The 24,480-nt window shown below is 37.9% G+C and overlaps 1 protein-coding gene across 2 annotated transcripts in view; it reads left to right on the plus strand.

Moving 5' to 3' along the window:
- The window catches only part of ICA1L (islet cell autoantigen 1 like), a 45,548-nt gene that overhangs the window by 14,906 nt on the left and 6,162 nt on the right, over window positions 1-24,480 (plus strand). For both annotated transcript variants that reach the window (XM_045854668.1, XM_045854677.1), the window contains 9 exons: window positions 1,005-1,173; window positions 4,195-4,267; window positions 9,087-9,210; window positions 10,330-10,528; window positions 12,140-12,265; window positions 13,647-13,745; window positions 15,274-15,359; window positions 17,114-17,157; window positions 22,378-22,632. In XM_045854668.1, coding sequence (XP_045710624.1) covers window positions 1,005-1,173; window positions 4,195-4,267; window positions 9,087-9,210; window positions 10,330-10,528; window positions 12,140-12,265; window positions 13,647-13,745; window positions 15,274-15,359; window positions 17,114-17,157; window positions 22,378-22,632 — 1,175 coding nt within the window. The remainder of the gene's footprint in view (window positions 1-1,004; window positions 1,174-4,194; window positions 4,268-9,086; window positions 9,211-10,329; window positions 10,529-12,139; window positions 12,266-13,646; window positions 13,746-15,273; window positions 15,360-17,113; window positions 17,158-22,377; window positions 22,633-24,480) is intronic.

Here is a 24,480-nt window from a genome sequence, read left to right on the forward strand (position 1 = left end):
CTGAAATTAATTATCATTAATCTTTTTGCCTGTTACTTGTGCAGGTTATAATTATTACTAGTATATCATATAAAGCAAATATTAGCATGTTTAGCTATTAACATTAATATACTATTTAGCATCTTTTTATTTTATTTTGTTTTTTTTATTTTAATCATTGTTCAAGTACAGTTTTCTCCCTTTTACTTCCATTCCAGCCCACCCACCCAACCCTCCCCACTTTCCTCCCATTACCACCCTCCCCCTAGCTTTTGTCCATGTGTTCTTTAAATTTGTTCCTGTAAACCCTTCCCATTCTCTCCTGAAGTTCCCTCTTTTCTCCCCTCAGGTCATTGTCAGCCTGTCCTCTTTTTCAGTGTCTTTGGTTATATTTTGCTTGTTTCTTTGTTTTGTTGTTTAGGTTCCTGTTAAAGGTGAGGTCATATGGTATTTGTCTTTCATGGCCTGGCTTATTTCACTTAGCATAATGCTTTCCAGCTCCATCCAAGCTGTTGCAAAGGGTAGGAGGTCCTTCTTTCTTTCTGTTGCATAGAATTTCATTGTGTAAATGTACCATAATTTTTTGATCCATTCATTTATTGATGGGTATCTAGGTTGCTTCCAGCACCTAGCTATTGTAAATTGTGCTGCTATGAACATCGGGGTGCATAGCTTTTTAGTTTTTAATTAGATTAAATATTGACTAAGCAGATATTTATTATTGGAAATATTTTTTATTGTGTTTTTCCATTACCATTTATCCTCCTTATGTCTCCCTCTCCCCAGCAATCACCACACTGTTGTCAATGTCCAGGAGTCCTTTTTCCTTTTTGCTCCATCCCTCTTCCCACTAACTACCCCTGCCCCCTAGAGCTATCAGCTTGCTATCTATCTAAGTCTGTCTCTAGTGTGCTTGGTAGTTCCGTTTGCTCATTAGATTCCATGTATGAGTGAAATGATATTGTATTTGTCCTTTTCTGACTGGCTTATTTCACTTAGCATAACTTTTAGTCTGTTCCTTATAGTCACTCCATGGATTCCTTTGGGCAGCCTAGAGCAGAAGATGACCAGTCCGTGGTTAGCAGAATGCAAAAAAAATATTGGAGAACTAAACAGATCTTCATCAAAGCCACAGGAAAGAAGGAGGATGAACATGTGGTAGCATCTGATGCAGAACTGGATGCTAAACTTGAGGTAAATGTGAAGATTCTGTGTTTTCATATTAGTGGTTATTACTTGGGACTACAAGGAGGATTATGACAGGATTTTACACTGAAGAACTTATTGGGATAAATGCAAATTTGATAATAAACTATATCCATCTATTAGATCTTCTGGATAAGAGGTTGTAATTCTCAAAAATTGAGAACTGACAGAACTGGTGTTCATAAATTAGATAAGTCATGAATTAATTTCTCTGGTATAAGTAATATAGTTTTTAAGCTAAATGTTAATGAATTACTTATTTTCCTAACTGATACCATATATTCATTATATATCATGTCATAATAGTTTTACTACATTTGTGTGAAGCTTTACATCTCACAGAAATAAGTTAGAATTTTTTTCAATTATTAAGAGATAGAGTTATTGAAGTATTTCATAATGCATTTTTGGCTGTTTTTCATCTTAATTAAAAGGAATAATTACCATGAAACAACTTTAAACTTATAAGTAATTAAGGTAATTAGAGGAAAGGTCTCATGTATATTAATGAAAGGTCTGGATTTTAATTAATTAAATCCTAACCTAAGTACATGTTTATTGATTTTTAGAGAGAGAAGAAGGGAGCGAAAAAGAGAGAAAGAAACATCAATTGGTTGCCTCTTATACACTCCCTGACCGGGGATTGAACCTGCAACCTTTAGGTGTATGGAATGACGCTCCAACAAACTGAACCACTTGGCCAGGGCAAAGGTCTGGATATTTAAATGCAGATTTACTGATTATATGTACATGTACTAATTTAAGATAACTTGTACAAATGATTCCAAGCAGATGCTCTGCTATGCTTGAAATATAATCATTTGTTGGGATTCTTAAAAATAAAGGTCACCCTGGTTGGTGTGGCCCAGTTGGTTGGAGCATCATCCCAAGGACCGAAGAGTTGCATATTTGATTCCCGTCACAGCATATGCTTGGGTTGCAGGTTTGATCTCCAGTTGTGGTGCCTATGGGGGCAGCCAATCAATATTTCTCTCTTATATCAGTGTTTCTTTCTCTCCTTTTCCCTCTCCCTTCCTCTTTCTCTAAAAGCAATGAAAAAATGTTCACAGGTGAGGGTAAAAAATTTTTAAAAATAAAGGTCTAATTAAATACGGCTTAATGTACTAAGTATTTTCATTCATAGTAAGTAAACTGTGTCATTGCCCTAACACATATGGAAATAGATAAATTATTTGAAAGTATTCCTCTTAGGATTCAATGACAAATGTTGGGGACATAAAGGGACTTTATTTTAAGTATTTTAAAATAAGTATTTTATGTTTTAACACTAAGGGAACTTTTCACTGTGTCCTCCCATATTCCCCAGAAGTAGATATTTTTGTATTGTTTTACATCACTAGGCAATCTATAGGTAACATATTTTATATTTTAGTGTTATGCTTGTTCATTAGACAAATATTTTGAATCAACCAAGAACTTTCTCCCACATTTGTACTATTTTTTTAAGAATGAGAAATATTTTCATTGTTTGTATGCTTATATCAGTCATTACGTTATACACTTTAAATGCACATTGATATTTCTTTTTTCTCTTTTTCCCTCCCTTCCCTGATCTCTAAAAATGAATAAATAAAATCTTTGTTAAATAAATAAAATCATACTTGTGAAATTATACTTCACTAAAACTAAAAAAAATATTTCCATTGTATAAATTAATAGCAATAGCATATAAATCTTTCAAGGACCATGGGAAAAATCAACCATAATCACTTTCTCATAGTATTACTATCATTTTTTGTATTCTTCTCTAGTCTACTTCCATATGGATTTAAAACAGCTTTTTAAGTTGCCAAATGTACATACCAAGTTCAGTTGAAACATATAAAACTTACATGGAAAATTGATGGTTGCTCTCCATTTAGATTTTAGTGTCTGTTATCAGTCTTCCTTAGTCCTAACCAAACATCAAAGTAGTAGCAAAAGTGCTTCAGAGATGGGATGAGCAGGCTTAATGGTGATATTGGAAAATGTATTTATTTGTTTGTTTATTTATTTATTTAAAGATTTTATTTATTTATTTTTAGAGAGGGGAAGGGAGAAAGAAAGGGAGAGAAACATCAGTGTGTGGTTGTCTCTTGAGTGCCCCCTACTGGGGACTTGGCCCACAACCCAGGCATGTGCCCTGACTGGGAATGGAACCAGCAACCCCTTGGTTTGCAATCCAGTGCTCAATCCACTGAGCCATATCAGCCAGGGCAGAAAATTTATTTGATAATCATAGGATTAGGACTTAATATATCACAGTGCCAGGGTCTTTTTGAACTAAAGTTTTATAGCAATTCTTCAGCATAGGAGTTTGTTAGAAGAAGGCCTGAACCCTAAAACCTATACCAGCCATTTCTCTGGGAAAACTTAAATTTATAGATATGTGTGAAGACCTAACTCATGTATATGTGTCCTAATCTCAAGTTTTCATGTTCTTACTTTGAAATGGGACTGTATTAGATCATTGATTTTTCTATTAGCTATTAGCAATAGTAGTAATACAGGAATTACATGGAAATGTTTAAACAAAAATAATTTACAGGTAACTTATTTTTGATATTGTAATACATTATTTAATTTTTATGGTGAGTTCACTGACCTCTTTTGCTTAGACCAATATTGGAGAAAAGCCAGAGTCAGAGTTGACATTTTCTAAGGTTATCTATACTCTTCATCTGTGGTTGGCACTGCTTGATGCAGTTTATGTTGGAGTTACCCTTTTGCTCTTTAGACAGCTTGAAGCTGAGGAGAGGACAAAACTCCACAATTATAAATTTTTATTAGCTCACATGTATTTATCACAATTTTTTCCAAACATCATGAGTGAAATCTAAATGTGCTTTCTATATCAGAAATAAAACCAAAATTGAAGTACATCACAGTCCAGGAAAAAATAGACATAATACATACAAGAAAATGTTCTGCTTTTGAAGTATGTATAACAGATACTTTGTATTTGTTTATGGTTCTATAAATTGTCCTAATAAAATTTATATTTCAAAGGTTTTTCACTCCATTCAAGAGACATGCACTGAACTCCTGAAGATAGTTGAGAAATATCAGCTAAGACTCAATGGTATGAAATCACAGATATATGTCCTATAATTCCGATTTAATGTAAATATTTGAATGAAATGTTTAATATAAAAATAGTTTATTGAACTGTTTTGTGAGTAGTTTCTTATGATAATATATGAATATTTACAGTGACCTATTCTCAAAGTTCCCAGTATCCTCTGACAGATTCATTTTGCTAAGTTCAGTTTCATTGCCCATAATCTTGATTGGATTTGCTTCCATCCCTTAAAAACTCTCTCTTGACCCCCCACTTACCCTTGCAGTTGCCATGCCATTCCTCTGTTCCTTTAACAGAAAATTTTGACATAATTTTCTGTAAGCACAGTATTTTTTAAAAATTGATTTTATAGAGAGAAAGAGGGAAAAACAATTTGTTTTTCCATTCATTTATGCATTCATTGGTTGATTTCTTGTACATGCCTGGACCAGGGATGGAACCCATGACTGCAGCATGTCAGGATGACATTCTGACCAACTGAGCAACCTGGCCAGGGCTATATGCACAGTCTTTATTCCTGTCCTTCCACTTTCCTTTGTACTCACTCCAGTTAAGTTTTCATCCCCATCACTCCACCAAATTGCTCTTGTCATAATCATGAAGAGCTGAACCCAATGACCAGTTCTCCATCCTTACTTGATTCATCCCATTACTTAACACAGTTGATTATTCTCTCCTTCTCTTGGCTTGGCTCCCAGGCACCATACTTTCCTGGACTTCTTCCTACTGGTCATTCCTTCTCAGTATCCTGCCTTTGCTTGCTGGGTTCTTCTCTCTTTTCAACCTCTTCAAGCTGGATAAATTTTTGGATCTCTTCTCTCTCTTTAGTTGCAAAGGCCTACTGCATGTGGCCACCTCTCCGAACCTGGTTACCACTCATTTCTTAAAACTCTCTCCTTGTTAGCCATACTCATTTTCCTGTTATGCATATCTGCACAGCAGGCTCTCTAAAATCCTTTAGGGTTTGGTCAAATATCATCTTTTTAGTGAGACCCCCATATCTAAAATGAAATATCCTTCTTTCTCATAACTTTCTTGACTACTCAGCAATATTCAACATTTTATATATTTTATCAATGTTTTTCTTACCACCACTATAATATATTCTCCTTATGGACAGGAATTTGTTTTGTTTATATCTGTGTCCTCAAAGTCTAGAAATAATGTTTAACATGTAGTTTGTACTCAGTAAATATTTGCTCAATTAATGATTTTTCTTCTGAGGAATGTAAATTAATCTCAAAACACTGTAATCAGCCTTGACCTGTCTGGCTCAGTTGGTTTGGTGTTGTCCCACAAAGTGGAAGGTCACCATTTGGATTCCCCATCAGGGCATGTGCCTGGGTTGTGGGTTCAGTCCCTGGTCAGGGCATGTATAAGAGGCAACCAATTGATGTTTCTCTCTCACATCCATATTTCTTTCCCTCTCTTTCTCCCTGACCTTCTCTCTAAAAATAAATAAATAAAATCTTAAAGAAAAGGAAGTGTTCAAAGTGATGAAAAGCAAGGACCTACAACCTTGATTACTCTATCTGGCAAAGCTATCATTTAGAATGGAAGGGCAAATAAAGTTCTTCTCAGACAGGGTATAACTAAAGGAGTTCATCATCACCAAGCCCTTATTATATGAAATGTTAAAGGGACTTATCTAAGAAAAAGAAGATCAAAACTATGAACATTAAAATGGCAACAAATTCACAACTATCAATAATTGAATCTGAAAAACAAAATAAGCAAACAAGCAGAACAAGAACAGAATCATACATATGGAGATCATTTGGAGGGTTATCATTTGGGAGGGGGGAGGGGGAGAACGAGGGAAAAGGTGCAGAAATTAAGAAGTACAAATTGGTAGATACAAAATAGACATGAGGATGTTAAGAACAGTATAGGAATTGGAGAAGCAAAAGAACTTATATGCATGATTTATGGATATGAACTAAGGGGGTGGGGATTGCTGGAGGGAATGGGTATACTGGGCATGGGGCAAAAGGGGAAAAATTAGGACAACTGTAATAGCATAATCAATACGATATATTTTAAAAAATAAAATACTTGGTCATACTAGTAAAAGTTTCTAAAACATTTCTTAAGTTTTGGTACTTGCCATAGGCTTGTAACAAGTGGTTCTGGACTGACATTGGTTCGTGGCCCACACTTTGAATAGTAAGGTGCTGCACAACAAATTTTAGGATTTCAGCAGCAAAATCGTGGACATCTGTGGATCTGGGGTACTGAGCGCAGGAAACTTAGCCAGGATGGGAGTCAATTATAAGGTAAATTTAGCCCTGACTGATGTGGCTCAGTGGATAGAGTGCCAGCCTGCAAACTGAAAGGTTGCCAGTTTGATTCCCTGTCAGGCACATGCCTGGGATAGAGGCCAGATCCCCAACTGGGGGCATGCAAGAGGCAACTGGTTCATATTTCTCTTGCATATCAATGTTTCTCTCACTCTTTTTCTCCCTTCCTTCCTCCTCTCTGAAAAATAAATAAATAAAATCTTTAAAGAAAAGAATAAGTTAAATTTAAGAGGAAATGACTACTTTGTAAGAGGCAAATCCTAAAATGCATCTCCGCACATTTGAAAATGCATCATTTGTGGTATTATTTGTCATTTTTGTTTTTTTAAATAAAGATCAATTTTTCCTAGAGCAAGTTCCATGGATTCACTGCATCCAAACCATCAGAAATGCCTATTTAAAAGACTAAATAGGAGGCATAGATAGATACACTGTGCCTTCTCACACAATCAAAAGGACAATAACCAATTTAAAAACAAAAAGAAACCAGAACTGCCAGAAAATTGAACTGTATGAAAATTTGACAACCAAGGAGTTCAAGAAGAAACAGTCATCCAGACTGTTAGGAGGGGCAGAGATGGGCAGGTGGGTGGAGAGGACTCACAGCAAGGCAGCAGCTGGTGGACTGAGTGAGGTGGCAGCAGGCAGAGCAGGTGGTTACACATTTGCATGCAGAGAAACTGGGAGGAACAACTGGGGAGCAAGACAGACTGAGCAACCCAGGGTTCCAGCATAGGGAAATAAAACCTCAAAACCTTGAGTGAAAAAACCTGTGGTGGGCTGCAGGAGAGACTCCCAGCCTCACAGGCGAGCTTGTTGGAGAGACCCACAGGGTCCTAGAACATACACAAACCCACATACCGGGAAATCAGCAGCAGAAAGGCCCAACTTACTTGTGGGTAGGGGAGGAAGTGACTGAAGAGAGCTGAATAAGAAGGCATTGTTCCTTCTTGGGCCCCTCCCCCACCTACAGCGCCACAACACGGAGATGTGATTGCCAGGCTCTGCTGAATACCTAAGGCTCCGCCCCTTACTAGTAACAGGTGCACTGAGACAAAAAAAAAAAAGGCCCAAATGAAAGAACAGATCAAAGCTCCAGAGCAAATTCAACTAAGTGATGAAAAGATAGCCAACTTATCAGATGCAGAGTTCAAAACACTGGTAATCAGGATGCTCAAGGAATTGGTTGAGTACAGTCACAAAATAGAGGAAAAAGTGAGGGCTATGAAAAGTGAAATAAAGGAAAATGTATAGAAAGCCAGCAGTGACAGGAAGGAAACCAGAACTCAAATCAATGGTTTGGACCAGAAAGAAGAAATAAACATTCAACCAGAACAGAATGAAGAAATAAGAATTCAAAAAACTGAGGAGAGGCTTAGGAACCTCCAGGACAACTTTAAATGTTCCAACATCTGAATCATAGGGGTGCCAGAAGAAGAGGAAGAACAAGAAATTGAAAACTTATTTGAAAACATAATGAAGGAGAACCTCCCCAATCCAGTGAAGGAAATAGACTTCCAGGAAGTCCAGGAAGCTCAGAGAGTCCCAAAGAAGTTGGGCCCAAGGAAGCACACACCAAGGCACATCATAATTACATTAGCCAAGATTAAAGATAAGGAGAGAATCTTAGAAGCAGCAAGAGGAAAGGAGACAGGTACATAGGAGTGGCCATAAGACTGTCAGCTGATTTCTCAGAAGAAACCTTGCAGGCAATAACGGGCTGGAAAGAAGTATTCCAAGTCATGAAAGGGAAGGACCTACATCCAAGATTACTCTATGCAGCAAACCTATCATTTAGAATGGAAGAGCAGATAAAGTACTTCCCAGTGAAGGTCAAGTTTAAGGAGTTCATCATCACCGAGCTCTTATTATATGAAATGTTAAAGGGACTTATCTAAGAAAAAGAAGATGATCAAAACTATGAACAGTAAAATAACCATAAACTCACAACTATCAACAACCAAACCTAAAACAAAAAGGAACTAAGCAAACAACTAGAACAGGAACAGAATCACATAATGGAGATCAAATGGAGGGTTATCAGTGGGAAAGAGGAGGTGGGGAATGGGAGGAAAGGTACAGGGAATAAGTAGTATAAATAGTACATAGGAAATAGACAGGGGGAGGTTAAGAATAATATAGGAAATGTAGAAGCCAAATAATGTATATGTACAACCCACAGACATGAACTAAGGTGGGAGAATGTGGTTGGGAGGGGTGTGCAGGGTAGGGGGGAATAAAGGGGGGAAATTGGGACAACTGTAATAGCATAATCAATAAAATACATTAAAAATAAATGTAAATAAATAAATAAAAAATAAAAACAGATCCTCTGAACTAAAAAATCAGAATCTTTGGAGATTGAGCTCAGAAATTGCATTTTGAAAATGTCTTCTTCCCACCCCACCATCCTCCAGTAATTCTTGCATATAGATAATTGTTTCTGTAAGAATTTTACTTATATGTGTGTTTTAAAGAAATGATAAAAATGAAACAACTGTACTGTAATTTTTTCCTAGTTATATCAGAGGAAGAAAATGAACTAGGGATCTTTTTAAAGCTTCAAGCAGAACGAGATACATCACAAGCTGGCAAAATGATGGCTGCCACTGGCAAGGCACTCTGCTCCTCAGCCAAGCAAAGGTTTCCCTGGCTTTGCATCCTTCTTAAGTTTGTAGTCAACATGACAGTTTCGATATATGCACCCAAGTGTATCATTCCAGTAGAGGGTTAAAAGAGAAATATATTGCAGTATGTAATTGTTTTGATGACTAACTCATTTATTTTGTATTTTAAATAATTATTTAAAAATTGACCATTTTAGTTGCTTAATTCCTAGAAATGTATCTGAGGCCTATGTTTGAATTTGTTAAGGAGTTTAATGTAACAGAGGCATAGCATAGCTACAATTTGAATATATATAGGTATATATTTTTCACTTTTTTGACTACTGTATTGTACTATGAGTACATTAGAACTTTTTCAGCAAAGGAAATTTTTCTTCTTAATTACATACTTTGCCTTTATCATTTTGCAGTTTTTTTATCTTAAAGATACCTGCTGCAAAGAATTTCCTACAATTATTAAATACAACCAAAAATATTTTCATTTTCAAAGAAAAATAAAGATAGGCCTTATCAGACCTGTAATGATCATTGATAACAGAAGTAGTTTTCTTCTGAACCCCCACATCAATGCCAAAGTCCACCTTTAAGGCGGTGGGACACTCAATACAAGACCCTTAGTCAGAAGCTGCCCAGAGGAACTGAGTCGAACTGGTGTTTCCTAACTCTGTTTTTTTGTTCTCGTCCTCAGCTGCTAAGAATTTGATCCTCATTATTTCTTCTAGTATTTCATCTGCTTTTCTATACCCAGGCTTTTCCTAAATTTGTCAAATAAAAGGCTTTCTATTTATAGGGTAATGCTTTATAAATACAGGATCTCTTTTACCCATGGAACTCTTTTTTAAATGGCACATTTACTTGACAAGTAATTAATATGTGGATTAACATCCAAAATGTTGCAAAAATAATATATTTTCTAAAATAAGAAAAGGGGAAGATACAGACACATCTTTATTAACAATTGGAAGTTGTCTGTATGATTCTTACTTGCTTTCTAAAGCTCTGAGGCATCTTAATAATTTCCTATTTATAGACTTATCTTGACAGCAGATATGCTTTATGGTTGTTTTAAATCTTTGCTTTGTTTTGTTTTTTAATGAGATGTACATCTCTCTGAGTTTTACCTCTCTGCCATTAGACTGGCCCTGTATACTCCGCTGTCTCGACTTACGCAAGAAGTAACAACATTCAGTCACAGGGCAGTCTCTGATACCTTGATGACGGTCAATCGGATGGAGCAGGCGCGCACAGAGTACAGAGGAGCTCTGCTGTGGATGAAAGATGTGTCCCAAGAACTGGACCCAGACACCTTAAAGCAAATGGAAAAGTTCAGAAAAGTACGACAATACATCCTTCTCCTTTTCTTGATGCACAAACCTGTTGAACTTCTACAGAATAACTTAATTAAGATTAGACTATTTTTAAAAAATATTCACCCAAGGATGTGTTTATTGATTTTAGAGGGAGAGGAAGAAAGAGAGAGGGCATTGGGGGAGGTGGGGGAGAGGAGAGAGAGACAGACAGACAGAGAGAGACAGACAGACAGACATTGATGTGAGAAACACTGATGGGTTGCCTCCTGTATGCTCCCTGACTGGGACTGAACCTGCATCCTAGGTATGTGCTGTGACTGGGAATCAAACCTGCACCCTTTTGGTGTATGGGACAATGCCCCAACCAGCTGAGCCATCCAGCCAGGTTAGAGCAGACTGTTTTTGAGAAAATGTTATATTATAAATTCTTGACTGCTTGGAGATCTTTTGTAACCAAACAAAAATGGGTATACAGCTGTGTGTCACCACAAAAGCCAAACTCATGAAGCAGATGCTGATGAATAAAAGGAAAGAGGTTTTATTCGGATGCTGCATGATCTGGGACAATGGCAGGCTCCTATCTCAAAGCGCATCTCCTCAGCAAGGCCAAGACAAAAACTGGTGTCCAGAGCTCCTGTTCCAATTTAAAATACAGTCCTTTGGAGCCTACAGGTGGCTGCTAAGTGGTCCTAGTCCCCATCCAGAGCTTAGCTTGTTTCCAGCTGCTATTCATTTCAGGCTCCCTCTTAGAGCCTGTGTGTGGGCCAAGAGTCACTAAGGCCACAAAGCCATGTACTCCTGCGAGAGTGCACAAATGCACAGGTCAGCGCATCACCAAGTGCGCAAGAAAGAGAGAGAGAGACTCTGCTGAGGCCAAGTGGCCCTTGGAGAGAACAGGTGAATGCACTAGCAGGTGCAGGTTACAAGGAAGTGAGCCATGATCCAGAGCTAGTTTCTTTGTTCCCCTGGGATTATATTAGTTTGGGTGTGGCACAGACTAGGTGCATTAGTGCTCTTCGGGTGGGTCCATCTCCCAACCAATCCCTTCTTTCTCCAGGCTAGATAACAGGCCTCTTTGGTCCAGCACCTCCACCACGCCATTTTGACTTCGGTTATACATGTGCCTACCTTCCCCTGGTCCTATCTGAATCTGGTACTGGAAGGATGTAGGGAGGGCTCTTCCTATCTAGCTTTTTGCTCCATGTAAGGACCTCCCCCTGCTGCCATCTGCCAATGGGCAAAGAGTCCCTTGCACTCCAGGCAGTCTACCAGTAACACTTTGGTTGAAGTACAAAAGGTTGTCACACTTTTTGGAAAATGTGCCCCCTTCTCCTTCTACTCTTACCTAATTATTATTCATCAGTAGTTTTAGGTGTTACTTTTTATTTGGAATCTGTGTTGTTTTTTCTTCTTAACTATATACTTTTCATCTCTCATTGCATAGTTTCTCAGCATAAAGATACCTGGAAAGAGTCTCATATAATTACTAAAAATAGCCAAAATCTTCACCATTAATCATGAAATAATAATACCAGGGAAGGGAGTTAGTCTTCTTTATTACAATCATGTGTCTGAAAATATGTGTCATGGATCTTTATGATACATTCATAATGTGTGACATTTTTGTGGTTGCAGGTACAGATCCAAGTGAGAAATAGCAAAGCTTCTTTTGACAAGTTGAAGATGGATGTTTGTCAGAAAGTAGACTTGCTTGGAGCTAGTCGCTGCAATATGTTATCTCATTCTCTCACTACCTACCAGGTACCCCCCTTCATAGTCAGCATGTCCTTGCAGTAAAGATGAGTGGTGAGATTCCTTTTTAAAAGTAGTCTAAATCATATAAAAATGTATAATTGATCAGATTCCTTTGATTTGCTAAAATTGACTTACTGAAGGTATGACAATCAGAAAATTATAGAATTCTAGACTGTAAAAGATCTTGGGGACCATCTACTCCAGTAGCCTCACAATATTCTCTTTGGTGTCCTAGGAAAGAGAGACCTAGAGACCGTCTAGGGCTGAGGAGGAGATATTGAGGAGGCAGGATGTAAGGCCCAGAGCCCTGGTTTACCTACAGCTACTCCACTTTGAACTCCTCCATATAATTTCATTTGAGGCAAAGATGCTGTGGCCCCCAACATTTTTAATATTTTCTGTCATTTTATGGATGAGGAAAGTGAAACCTAAGAGAATTAAAGTAAATGGCAATGTTGGGCTTAAAAACCTACATTTTCTAATTCTAGGCTATGGGGGTTTTGTTTGTTTGTTTGTTTTTTAATTCTGCCAAGGTTGCCATCCATATCACTTCAACCTCAAAAGTCTCACTTGTACTTATATTAGTACCCCAAATTACACGTAAATAGCATACAGTGAATAAGGTATATATTAATAAGTAGCAGGTACTGATTTTAACATGTATTTGTGAATGGTAAAATAGGAAAATAAACTGCATTTACATAAGAATAATAAACTAAAGGAGATGGGCATTCACTGCTGCTTCTAGAAAATCTACCTAATTCATTTCAACACTGTGGAATTCAAGAATCAAGAAAGGATGCACTTGATAGCTGTTAGTTCAGTTCTCCTTTATTCTCTCCATTTATCCCCCTCACCTTAAACAGGAACCTTTAAGCAGCAAGGGAACTGTTCCATTAATTGAATTAGCTTGAGAACACATTTTTGGGTAAGGGTTTCTTGAACCCTAAATGAAAGACCAAATTTAGTGGCACATATTACCTTTCTCCTATTAATATAAGACTATATATACCCACCAAAATAAAGATCTACACATACTCCTAATTCAAATATGGTATTCTTGTGATTTTTAACATTGCTCTCGGATTCCTCAGAAGGCATCCTGATCCACCGGTGTCATTCTCTCGGCTGCGGTTCCTCTGCAGCTGGCTCCAGTGCACCTCCCAGGACTGTTTGCAGAGAGCGCACGTGCATGCAGACACAGGAGCCAAGTCTTAGGCAGAGCTACTATTTCCAGCACTTTCCGGTTTCCCTAACTTGGAAATTGATTTTAGTTCCTGATTATTATGTGGCAGCTATTCGCCTGCTACGCTAGGGACGAAATATAGCTCTGAAAACATCGTGGGGAGGAAGCAGCACTGTCATGTCACCGTTCCTTTTTCTGCAGAGAACACTGCTTGGATTCTGGGAGAAGACGGCTCGAATGATGTCCCAAATCCACGGGGCCTATGGTGGCGCCCATCCGTGTGACTTTGTGGCCCTCAAGGTACATTCCTGTCCATGTTACCTTGTTAGATCTATGTTGCACTTCATTTGGGTAATAACATTGAAATTCTTTTTAGCTAAGCCTAATGTCAAATTTACAAAACATTGGGAATTTTTTTTACACTCCTTCAGCTAAGAATCTGCAGTCCTTTAGCCATTTTTCTGCACTTTCCCGATTCCAAATGCTATCAGCAACACTAAGAAAAATGTGTGGGAATATTGCTGATGGGCTCAAGATAATAGTAGGGGGCTAATTACAGGGGGAGAATGTGAAAAGAAAATTAAAGTGCAAAAGAGATAAAACGTTATGGAAAGGAAAACCTGAGGAAGAACAGGTGATGCAAAGTGGTCATGTATTTAAATAAATGACCATACTACTTACACGAAAGTTTTAGAAGTTAAAGAAAAATTTCCTTGCTTTACTTTCACACTTATGTCTTAGATGTGATTCATGATACAAAAATTATACCAATTTGGTCATCATGTATGTGTGATTGCAGCTGACGAGACTGCTGCATTATATTAGCTCTTTCTGTAACACCTACACATAATAGGTACTCTCCACCTATGATTATAATGATTTCAACATTTGTATATCTTCCCGTGCACCTTTTTTGCATATGGCTTATTCTGCAGAGTGGCACTGTGGTAACCGTTCTAGAATGTGAGGTTTCAGTACCTTTGGCAGAAGGTACCTATAAGGCAGAAGGTATCATTCTGCCTTATTTTCAGTAGACCTTGAAAATGTTGCTGGATTTGTTTAAGCTAGATGTGGTATCTGTGATGGATTATATCTTGCAACTGTACATTCCTGAGGTTTAGTATAGATTATTTTAATGATTTTATTTATTAATTTTTAGAGAGATGGGAAGAGAAGGAGAAAGAGAGGGAAAGAAACATGGATGTGTGAGAGACACATCAATCGGTTGCCTCTCCCACGCCCCCAGCTGGGGACCTGGCCCACAACCCAGCATGTAGCCTGACTAGAAATAGAATTGGCGACCTTTTGGTTCACAGGCCAGCACTCAATACACTGAGCAACACTAGCCGGGACATTAGTATGTATTTTTAAGTCATGTTCTGACGTAGCATATTGCAGTCTAATAGTTATCCTTGAATTAGTGTTTTTGGTTTTTGTTCTGTATATGTTTCATTTTTCAATTTTTGTATATTAATACTTCACAGGATAGCATACTATGTATTTAGCTAAATTCAATATCCAATTTCTGCTCAGAATTGAAGTTGAAAATCTCAAGCTGTTTTTATAGCATTGCAGTACAGGCTAGAACCACACAGTAAGTCTTTGGCATACAACAAAGTTGTAAACTCTGTGGCTAGCCCACGTTACAGTGTGTGTGGTTTCCAAGGACCCAGGGCTGAGTTCAAACGACAGTAGCATACACTTCACTGTCCACTTCAGAACTATTCCTACTTCATACTGTTCTTTAGAACTTTTATTCTCATTTTGTTTGCACAAAGAGAGGAGCAGATTCTTTTCAACTCCTTAACATTGAATGTCTTATCCTTAGCAACTACAAGACACTTCAAGCAAGCTTACTGAAGACCACAAAGAACAGCAAATAGAAAACAATTCACTCACTGAAAATCTCAATAAGTAAGCGGGCAAAAGTTATGTATCATATTATAGAATTCCTGGATATCATTGTGTATTTGGAAAGAGTTGCATCTTCTCTGGCTTAATGAATATTTATTTTTGTCATTTTTCCAATTAACATTAAAAATTTGTTTTGAAGTGTTATTTTTTTCCCTCCCATTTTTAACACGGCAGGCAAAGTCAATGACCAGAGTGCAGAACAGATTAGGGTGATAACACCAAATTCTGTAGCTTAGGAGGAGAGCTAGCTTCTGTAGCTCAGAGTCCCTATGTAGCGAATCCCAGAAGGGGCAGCTTGAAAAAGAAACAGACAGGTGCCAGCAGCTTTGAGGACAGAAGCGATTGAAAATCAATCTTCAAAACACCACAGTTGGGCCTAGGCCTGGCCACCTGAGAGCGGAGGCTCTTGCTGTACACATCCTTCATGTTGCCTGTTTCCCTTTTATTACAGCTCACCTTTGTTTTCCTTTCCGAGCTGCCACTTATGTCTCATTTTAACCAGATTGCACTGAGTATAACAACGAACCCAGAAATAAGGTTCAATTATAAACTGTATATTATGGAGTTGAAGGGGATCTGCAATATAAACATTTCTTTTCTCTGTGGGGAAATTCAAACACATTTTTTTTGTCTAACTTGCATATATAAATGTTTTAGGATGCAGGTTAAATAATCAAATGTATAGTTATAAATTAAACTTAGTTTTACATTGATATTTGAAATCATTACTTTAAATATGTTAATTTAGTAATTTTTTCCATGATCACATTTTATGAAATTTTTATTCAAAATCCTCTCATGTATCTCTGGCATGATGAGAGCTAGCTTTTGAATTAACAGATTCCAAAGCACTTCACCTTCACTTCCACCCAAGTTGCTTAAAGAACCATGCATGCATACTGTCATCGGAAATTTCACTCTGAAGTCCTAAGTATGTATTTGCTCTTTAGGCCTATTTTTGTATTTGCAAATAAATATTGCTTTGCTTTATTAAAAAAACATTAAAAACAACCTTCAATGCTAGAATTTTGAGGCTAAATTCCAGGGATAATAACTAAATCTGTGTTCAATATCTTTGACTCATTTTTTTTCTTTTTTTTTTAACTGATTGATTTTAGAGAGAAGGGAGAGAGATAGAGAAGCATTGATTGGTTGTTCCCCTTATGTATGCGTTCATTGGTTGATTCTTGTGTGTGCCCTGACTGGAGATGGAACCTGCAATCCATATAGGGGGCGATGCTCTAACCAACTGAACTAACCCGGCCAGGGCATCTTTGGGCATCTATGTTTGACTTTTTAACTTTATACTAGATGGATGATATAAATATTCAAAATTAGTATTGATTGAAAATATTTTAATAAGCAGGCAAAAGTTATGTATCATATTATAGAACTCCTGGATATCATTGTGTATTTGGAAAGAGTTGCATCTTCTCTGCAAATATCACTCAACAGCTTTGGTGATAGAGGTTCCCTGTAATGTAGAGCTAGCATTGTGCCTGCGAAGCTGAACATGGGATCTGGTGCTTTGCCAACATTCAGTAGGTTTTTACTAACTGAATAAAGGGTGAGGATTATGTTCATAGACCGTGTAGATCTAGAGAAGAAGCAGAATGCGTCTAAGGCAGATTTTAAGAGATCTACTGGGCAACTGGTTTAAAAATTTTTTAAAAATATATAGAAAACTGAGGAATATAAGTCCCAAATGTATTTTAACCAAAATCTTTGCACTTTTGTTTTGGTTTTTACTTCAGGTTAGTTTTGTCAGACGAAGAAGTAAGCTTGGGAAGTGAATCAGGTAAGATTTTGAATTCATTAAAATGTGAAATTATCACATTTTACATGTCAAAAGTTTGTCACAGCTTTAAAAAAGAGATTATGTTAATATCTATTCAATTTTTTTAAAGGTCATTTTTTCAGTTCACATTCAGTATTATTTTGTATTAGTTTCAGGTGTATAGCATAGTGGTGAGACAGTCATATCTTTACAAAGTGTTCCCTGCTCCTGATATTTCCAGTGCCCTCCTGGTACCATTCACAGCTTGATATTATTGATGGTTTCCTATGCTGTACTTTTCATCCTCTTGCTTACTTTGTAGCTACCTATTTAAACTTCTTAATCCCTTCACCTTATTCACCCAGTCCCTGAAACCTCTTCCCCTTAAGTCACATTCTGTCTCTTCTGTACAAACACTTGAGTTACTTTTATTTTTTCCACCTTTTGAAGTTATAATTGGCATATAACACTGTGTAAATTTAAGAAATACAATGTGATGATTTTATATATGTGTGTGTGTATGGCAAAATGATTATCACAGTAAAATTAGGTAACCCACCCCTCACCTCTCATAGTTACTACATTTATTTGTGGGGTAAGAACATTTAGGATTGACTGTCTTAGCCACTGTCAAGTACACAGCACAGTGTTGTTAACTAGCAGTTACCATGCTGTACGTTAGCCCAGAACTTCTTTGTTCCCTTTGACCGATCTCAGAAAAAACGTCCATTCAATGTTGTTGTATATAGCAATAGTTCATTATTGCTCCCTCCAATTGCCCCCTCCAATTTTTTGCTAGAGTAAAATACACATAGTATTTACCATCTTAACCATTTTTAAGGGTACTGTTTAATGGCATTCAATACAGTCCTAATGTTGTACAACTATTACCACCATGTATCTCAGTAACATTTTTCATTGTATGTCCATTAAACAGTTTAAAAATTTTATGAAGTATAATTTACCATTTTTTCTGGATTTTTTTTTGTTTTTGGTGTCATATGTAAGAACTTTGCCTAACCCAAGGTCACAAAAATTCTTCTCCCAAGTTTTCTTCTAGTAATATTGTAAGTTTAGTTCTTACATGTAGGACTATGATCTTTTTGAGTTAATTGTTGTATGTGATGTGAGTTATCTCAGGTTTTTTGTTTTTGTATGTTGCATATGTATACCAAGTTGTCCCAGCATCATCTGTTTAAAAGATTCTCCTCTCTCCATTGAATTTTCCTGGCATTTTTGTTGAAATCAAGTGACCAAAAAATGTAAGGGTGTATTTCTGTATTTTGAATTCTGTTCCATACTGTTTTAATTACCATGGCTTTATAATAAATTTTGAAATTAGATAGTGTAAGTATGCAACACTGTTCTTTTTTCAAAAATTATTTTGCTATTCTAATCCCATTGCATTTCTGTATAAATTTTTTAGTCAATTTGTCAATTACTACAAAAAAGTGATGTGATGAATTCATACATCACTTTGGAGTTAATTACCATGTGGACAATATTGGTCCTTCCAATCCATGAATGTGGGGATTTTACCTTTGGGTTTCAGTAGTTTGTCTGTGATATATCTACATAAGGGTCTCTTTGTATTGATTCTACTTGGGTTTTGTTAAACCTGTTGGATGAGTAGGTTGATGTTTTCAACAAAGTTGGGACATTTTGTCTCTTAATTCTTCAAAGCCCCCCTCCCATACATTTGAGACTCGTTATGTGTATATTGGTACTTTTTTTCTAATTCTCACCTAAGGATATGTTTATTGATTTTAGGGAGAGTGTTGGGGTGGGGGAGAGAGAGAGAAATCAAAGTGAGAGAGAAACATCCCTTGGTTGCCTCCTGTACATGCCCTGATGGGGGATTGAACCCACAACCTAGGTATGTGCTCTGACTGGGAAGCAAACCTGCAACCCTTTGGCATACAGAACAATGCTCCAACGAACTGAACCACCTGGCCAGGGCAGTGTACACTGGTGCCTTTGATGTTGGCCCACCATTCCTCTCAGGGTCTGTTCATTTCCCTTTATTCTTTTTTCTCCTCTCTGTTTTTGGATTGCTAATCTCTACAGTCTATCTTGAAGTTAGCTCATTCTTTTTCATGCTAGTTAGGATCTATTGTTGATCCTCTGTAGTGGATTTGTCATTTCAGTTATTGTACTTTTCAATTTCAGTATTTCTATTTGATTCTTTTTTGTGATCTCTAACTCTTTATTGATATTCTCTGTTTGATGCAACATTGTCATAATACCTTATATGTTTTTTAAAATATTCCTTTTTTGAATTTTTTCCAGCTTTATTGATGTAATTGATAAATAAAATTGTAAGGTACTCAAAGTAATACATTGTGTGGCTATGATATACATATGCATTGTGAAAAGTCTCCCCATCTAGTTAATTAATACATCTGTCACCTCACCTCCTTACTTTCCTTTAGTTCTTTGAAATGTTTACAAGGACAACTTTGAAAGCTCTGTTGAATCTGACATTTGGTCACTCTCACAGGCAGATTCTGTTGTGTGCCTTCTTGCTATTGTATGGGTCATACTTTTTTTTTTTTGCATGCCTTTTATTTCTTGTTGGAAACTGGACATGTTAGATAATATATTTTAGCAACTTCAGCTACTAGTCCTCCCCTCTCAGGCTTGTTATTATTATTTGCTTAGTGACCAGCTGTATTGTTTCAGTGGATCTGTTCCTCCAATAGTGGAACTCCTCATGGGTTGCAGGCTGGGTTTATACCCAGTTACCTTGGCATGACAGTGGTTTTGAAAGGGCTCATTCTGACTCTCTCTTTCCCTGATTCCACCCAGCTGTTAAACTCCACTAATTTTTAGCTGTTTGCTCTATTGTTTTCAAGAATGCCCTGAACCTTAGATTGTTCTACAGACAAAACTAACCATAATTGGGCTCCTTTGAAAGGAAAGTTCCCAAGGTCAGTGTTTGAGATTTGTTCTTATCCTAGGCAGGCTCTTCCTTGCTGGCTTTTTCGCTGGTTCTTTCAGGAAAACTAGTTGGCTACTATAAATCTAATTCACTGTCCAAAGAATCTAGCAATCTTCTCTCAGTTGCCTTTCACCACTTTCTGAGAGCATCCTTAAGCTTGAATTTCTTCAAACTCAGCTAAAATGCAGTCAGTTCCTTTGGGAAAAGATTAGGAGCTAGTTGGTAGTTTGTTTCTCTCTTCAGGCAAAACCCCTTAGTAGTGGCTGATATGGGGCTAGCAACAGTGTTTTTCTCTGAGTGACATCCTTTCTCTAGGAGCTGCAGTGAGAAGGGTGACAGTAGTCTCAGGGCTTTTTGGTTTGCCTCCTGCTGGGTGAAACTACCACCTTATGAACAAAGTCAAGTGATAAGGGCCCCCATGTGCTCAGAAAGCCAAATCAGGGTCTCCATCTGGAGTCTGGGCATCTCAGTGGCAAATGGGAGCTTCCACCTCTTGTCTGCACTCCCCAGGGCTTTGCCTTGGCAAAGGTAACTCGGGGAAGAATATGAAATGCTGACCTCCTCCTGCTCCTCCTGGGAAGAAAACTCTAGACACAGAGCTGGGGAGAGACAGAGCCCTGGTTTTTGGCTGCACCAGGCTGGACTGGAATTACCGAATTGGGAGTTGGAAGGAAGAGAGTGGTTCTTAGTTCAAATACCAGTCTCTCGTTCTTACCGAATTTTAACTGACTTTCTTGAATCAATGTTTCTTTCCTTTGATGTGTGCTCTTAGAATAATTTAAAGATAATTTAAATGGGTGTTTTTAAAATAATTTCCACCAGCTATTTAAAAACTGGTATTCAGGTCCGTAGACCTCCTCACTCTATCCTGCTAGAAGCCCCTCTTTTACTTTTATTTAGCAAAGGTGTTTAGGGTTGGTGCGGATCCTGGCCGGCAGGGTCCATGTGCTGTGGTTGCTAGACAAATACACACGGACTACAGAAGTCCTGTGGAGAAAAAGGGACAGCATGGCCACTCTCTGGGAGGGACAGGGCAAGAGGGCCCCAACCTCTGCCCAGACAGGCTTTTATTGCTTTTCTGGGTACATTACAACAAGCATGGCCCTCATTTACTATGCACAGGTTCGCTGTAGGCGATTACCTTTTACAGATAACAGAAGAAAGAATGTTGCTAATTACTTCAAAGAGAAGGATGTTACAGATCAAGGGGAAAAGTGGTTAAACAGGCCACACTCCATACTTGAGAGGTTTAGCACAGACTTTAGGAAGTCACAGTAAGCACTTGCTGCCTCAATTCAGGGTGAGGGAGTTTTAGCAAAAGAAAATCTCGTAGCAGTCTAGGTACAACGCAGGCCTGATTCCCCACGGGAAAACCTCTCTGTGGGCATGGTCCTGTGTGCTGACTGGCTCCCCACTGGTTTTCCATGTGGAGGCTGAGCTACATTTCCCCGCCATGCGAAACAGTTCCCTACATAGGGTCATGATTTTTCCTCTGTTAATTGATATTTAAGTATCTGATGGATCATACAGGGTAGGGCAAAAGTGGTTTACAATGGTGAGTACATGAGAGTTTATTCTTGTATTATTATTTATTGTTTTATTTTCCATATGAACTGTAAACCTACTTTTGTCTTACCCTGTAATATGAAATGTCTTCATTATCATTATTTTTCAAAAATTCCACTTCCTTTTCAGATAAGAATTAATAGAAAGTATTAAAATCTGCAGGTGGAAGGGCCTTTTTATTTTTTAAATGATTTCTTTTCAGTGCATTGTAATCAGAGCATGTTGTTTGTAATATTTATACTTTGAGAAATTCACTGATTTTTTGTGCCTTAGTATAACTAATTTTTATGAATGTTCAATGTATGCTTGAGAAGATATATTTTCTATTAGGGTTTGTATATATTCAAAACAACTACCTTATTGATTATGCTATTGAGATGTTTTATTTCTTTTCTCCCCTTGGAGTGTTTTTTACTGAGTGAAATATTAAAGTCTCCCATTATTAATTTGTATTTCTCCTTCCATCTCCTGTAGTCTGTCTTACATAGGCAGTTGTTTAATTATTTTGTATGTAGATATTCATAACCATTTTGTATTCATTGTGAAATGAGGCCATTGTGATCCATAGCCTATCTAATTAGAAATAATTTTCACATAAACTTTCAATTACTTTGCTTATTGAAAATTATGTTAATAAAATATCAGAGCAGTGAAACAAATTTGATTTGCCCTATATCCTACTTTCATTTCTTCAAAAAGAAAAAAGCCACCCTGTTTTTACTTTCACTCAACAGTTGCAAAAGATGTACCTGTAGATTCATTGGAAGATGACTTTGAGAAGGAATTCTCATTTCTGAACAATCTCCTGAGTCCTGCTTTTTCAAGTACTAGTGAAGTCACTGGAGAACGCCAGACTGCCGTGGGGAGACTCAATGCCAGTCTGAGGCCCCAGGAGCCTTCTGTGGGGTCTGAGCCTCTTGCTCAATCTGCGCGATTCCTTCCTTCACACCTCTTTGACCTTGGCCTTCATGCCGCTGGAGCTTTCAACAGTAAGTGTCTATGAAATGTTTGGACACCCATGCCTTATTCTGTCTTTGTGAAACAAGACATTATACATGTGGATGCTAAAATGAAGAAGACTTGATTTTACTTATCTTCGGTGCTACTAGGTAAAATCTGTAGTCACACCAGTCAACTGGGAAAAGAACACTGAGTCTGAGAGTGAAACAAAGGCTGCTTTCTTTCCACCTCCACTAACCCCCACATTTTCTTCATTGACTTTTCCAGGTATCTTCTCTACACAGAAAATCAGTGTTTTGTCTGAAACTCTTGACTTGCTAGGTTACCCCTACAGAGGGCAGGCAGGCAGATTCATCCACCTGGCAAAATTTGGGGTTTTCCTTCTGGGGGTTCAGAGTTGATGAGGAAACAGGGAACAGCCCTGGAGGCTGGTTCTATGGCAGCTGCAGAGGTGGGAACGGCGGCAGAAAGCTGGGGGCAGGCCATCTTCCTGAGGAAAGGGTCGCCTGCTTTGTTTATACATCGAGGATGCCCTCTCTTCACCTACTGTTGTACCACCATGTGTTCAGCTCAGCACCTCGGCAGTCATTTTGCTCCCCACTTCCATATTGGTTGTTAAGTCCTGTCTATTCTCTTTCTAAAACGTGTCTTAAATTTCCCACTTCTCTCCTCTGCCTCCACAACCAAAGCCACTTAGAGGCTCATTTGGTTTCCTGGGTTGCTGCTAGAGCCCTCCCACACCCTCCATGCATCCTCCAGAGTTCTGTCTCCCAGAAGCAGATTCTGACGTCAGCACCATGCTTACATGATTTAAAAATGAAGCACCATGGGCTCCAGGATAAAACCTGCCTGTGCTCCATGACAACCAACCTTTGAAGACGTCCTCAGTCCTGCCAAATGGACGTGGTTTCTCCCTCCTCTGGCCTCATCATGGTTTGTTTTCATGGTTGTAAGCAGTTTATCTTGCCTTTAGATAGAGATAAAAGATATCTCTATCTTTATCCCCTAGTAGGTCTTAACTCTTGAGAAAAAGCCTCATAGCACCTAACAGTGTCTTAATGCATTGTACTTTGTATTGAAATACTTATGTTCATACTTTATCTGCAGGATCATTATATTTTATGCAATCTGCGAGCATCTCAAGGGCATGCTCTGTGGGTGATTCATCTTTGTAACAGAAAGTTAGCTCGATAAATACATGTCAGTTGACAATCACTCCATAAGAGTTTGTTACACAGCCTAAAAGTGAGAAGGGACAGTATCATTTGATAAAGAGGTATTCTAGGATAATTCAAATGTTTTGCTATTGTAAAAACTTAGAAAACAATAATTTTCATATGGCTTATCATTGGCCCAATTGTTACACATATTTGCAAATTGATTCCTTCTCTGCTGTGAACTCCTTCTGTCTTTCTCCTTAATTTGCCACATGCCTACCAGCATTGGATTCTTCTCTTTCTGGCAATACAACCTCAACAATATTTCTTTTAAAATGTTTAATTGAATTGAGAGAGAGAAAGTGGAAGGGGGAGGGAGAGAGTGGGAAACATTAGTTCATTGTTCCACGCATCTGTGCATTTATTGGTTGTCTCCTGTGTGTTCCCTGACTAGGGATTGAACCCACAGCCTGTTATAGAAGGATGAATCTCTAACCAACTGTGCTACTACCCGGCCAGGGATCAACAATATTTTTTCACCACTCAGAACTTTTGTTCTGGCCCCTGACTGCAGGCTGACGGGGTATTTCCATGTAATAGCTGAGGCAGCTGATACTCAGTGTTTGTGTCTTGTTTAATCTAAGGTCACCAGAAGACAAACGTCTGGCTTCCTGCCTCCTAGTGCAGGACTCTTGTGCTCTACTGTCTTTCTGCTGGGTT

The sequence above is a fragment of the Phyllostomus hastatus genome, unplaced genomic scaffold (genome assembly GCF_019186645.2).
Source record: "Phyllostomus hastatus isolate PE091 unplaced genomic scaffold, TTU_PhHast_1.1 phas_contig_137, whole genome shotgun sequence".
Taxonomy (NCBI): Eukaryota; Metazoa; Chordata; class Mammalia; order Chiroptera; family Phyllostomidae; genus Phyllostomus; species Phyllostomus hastatus.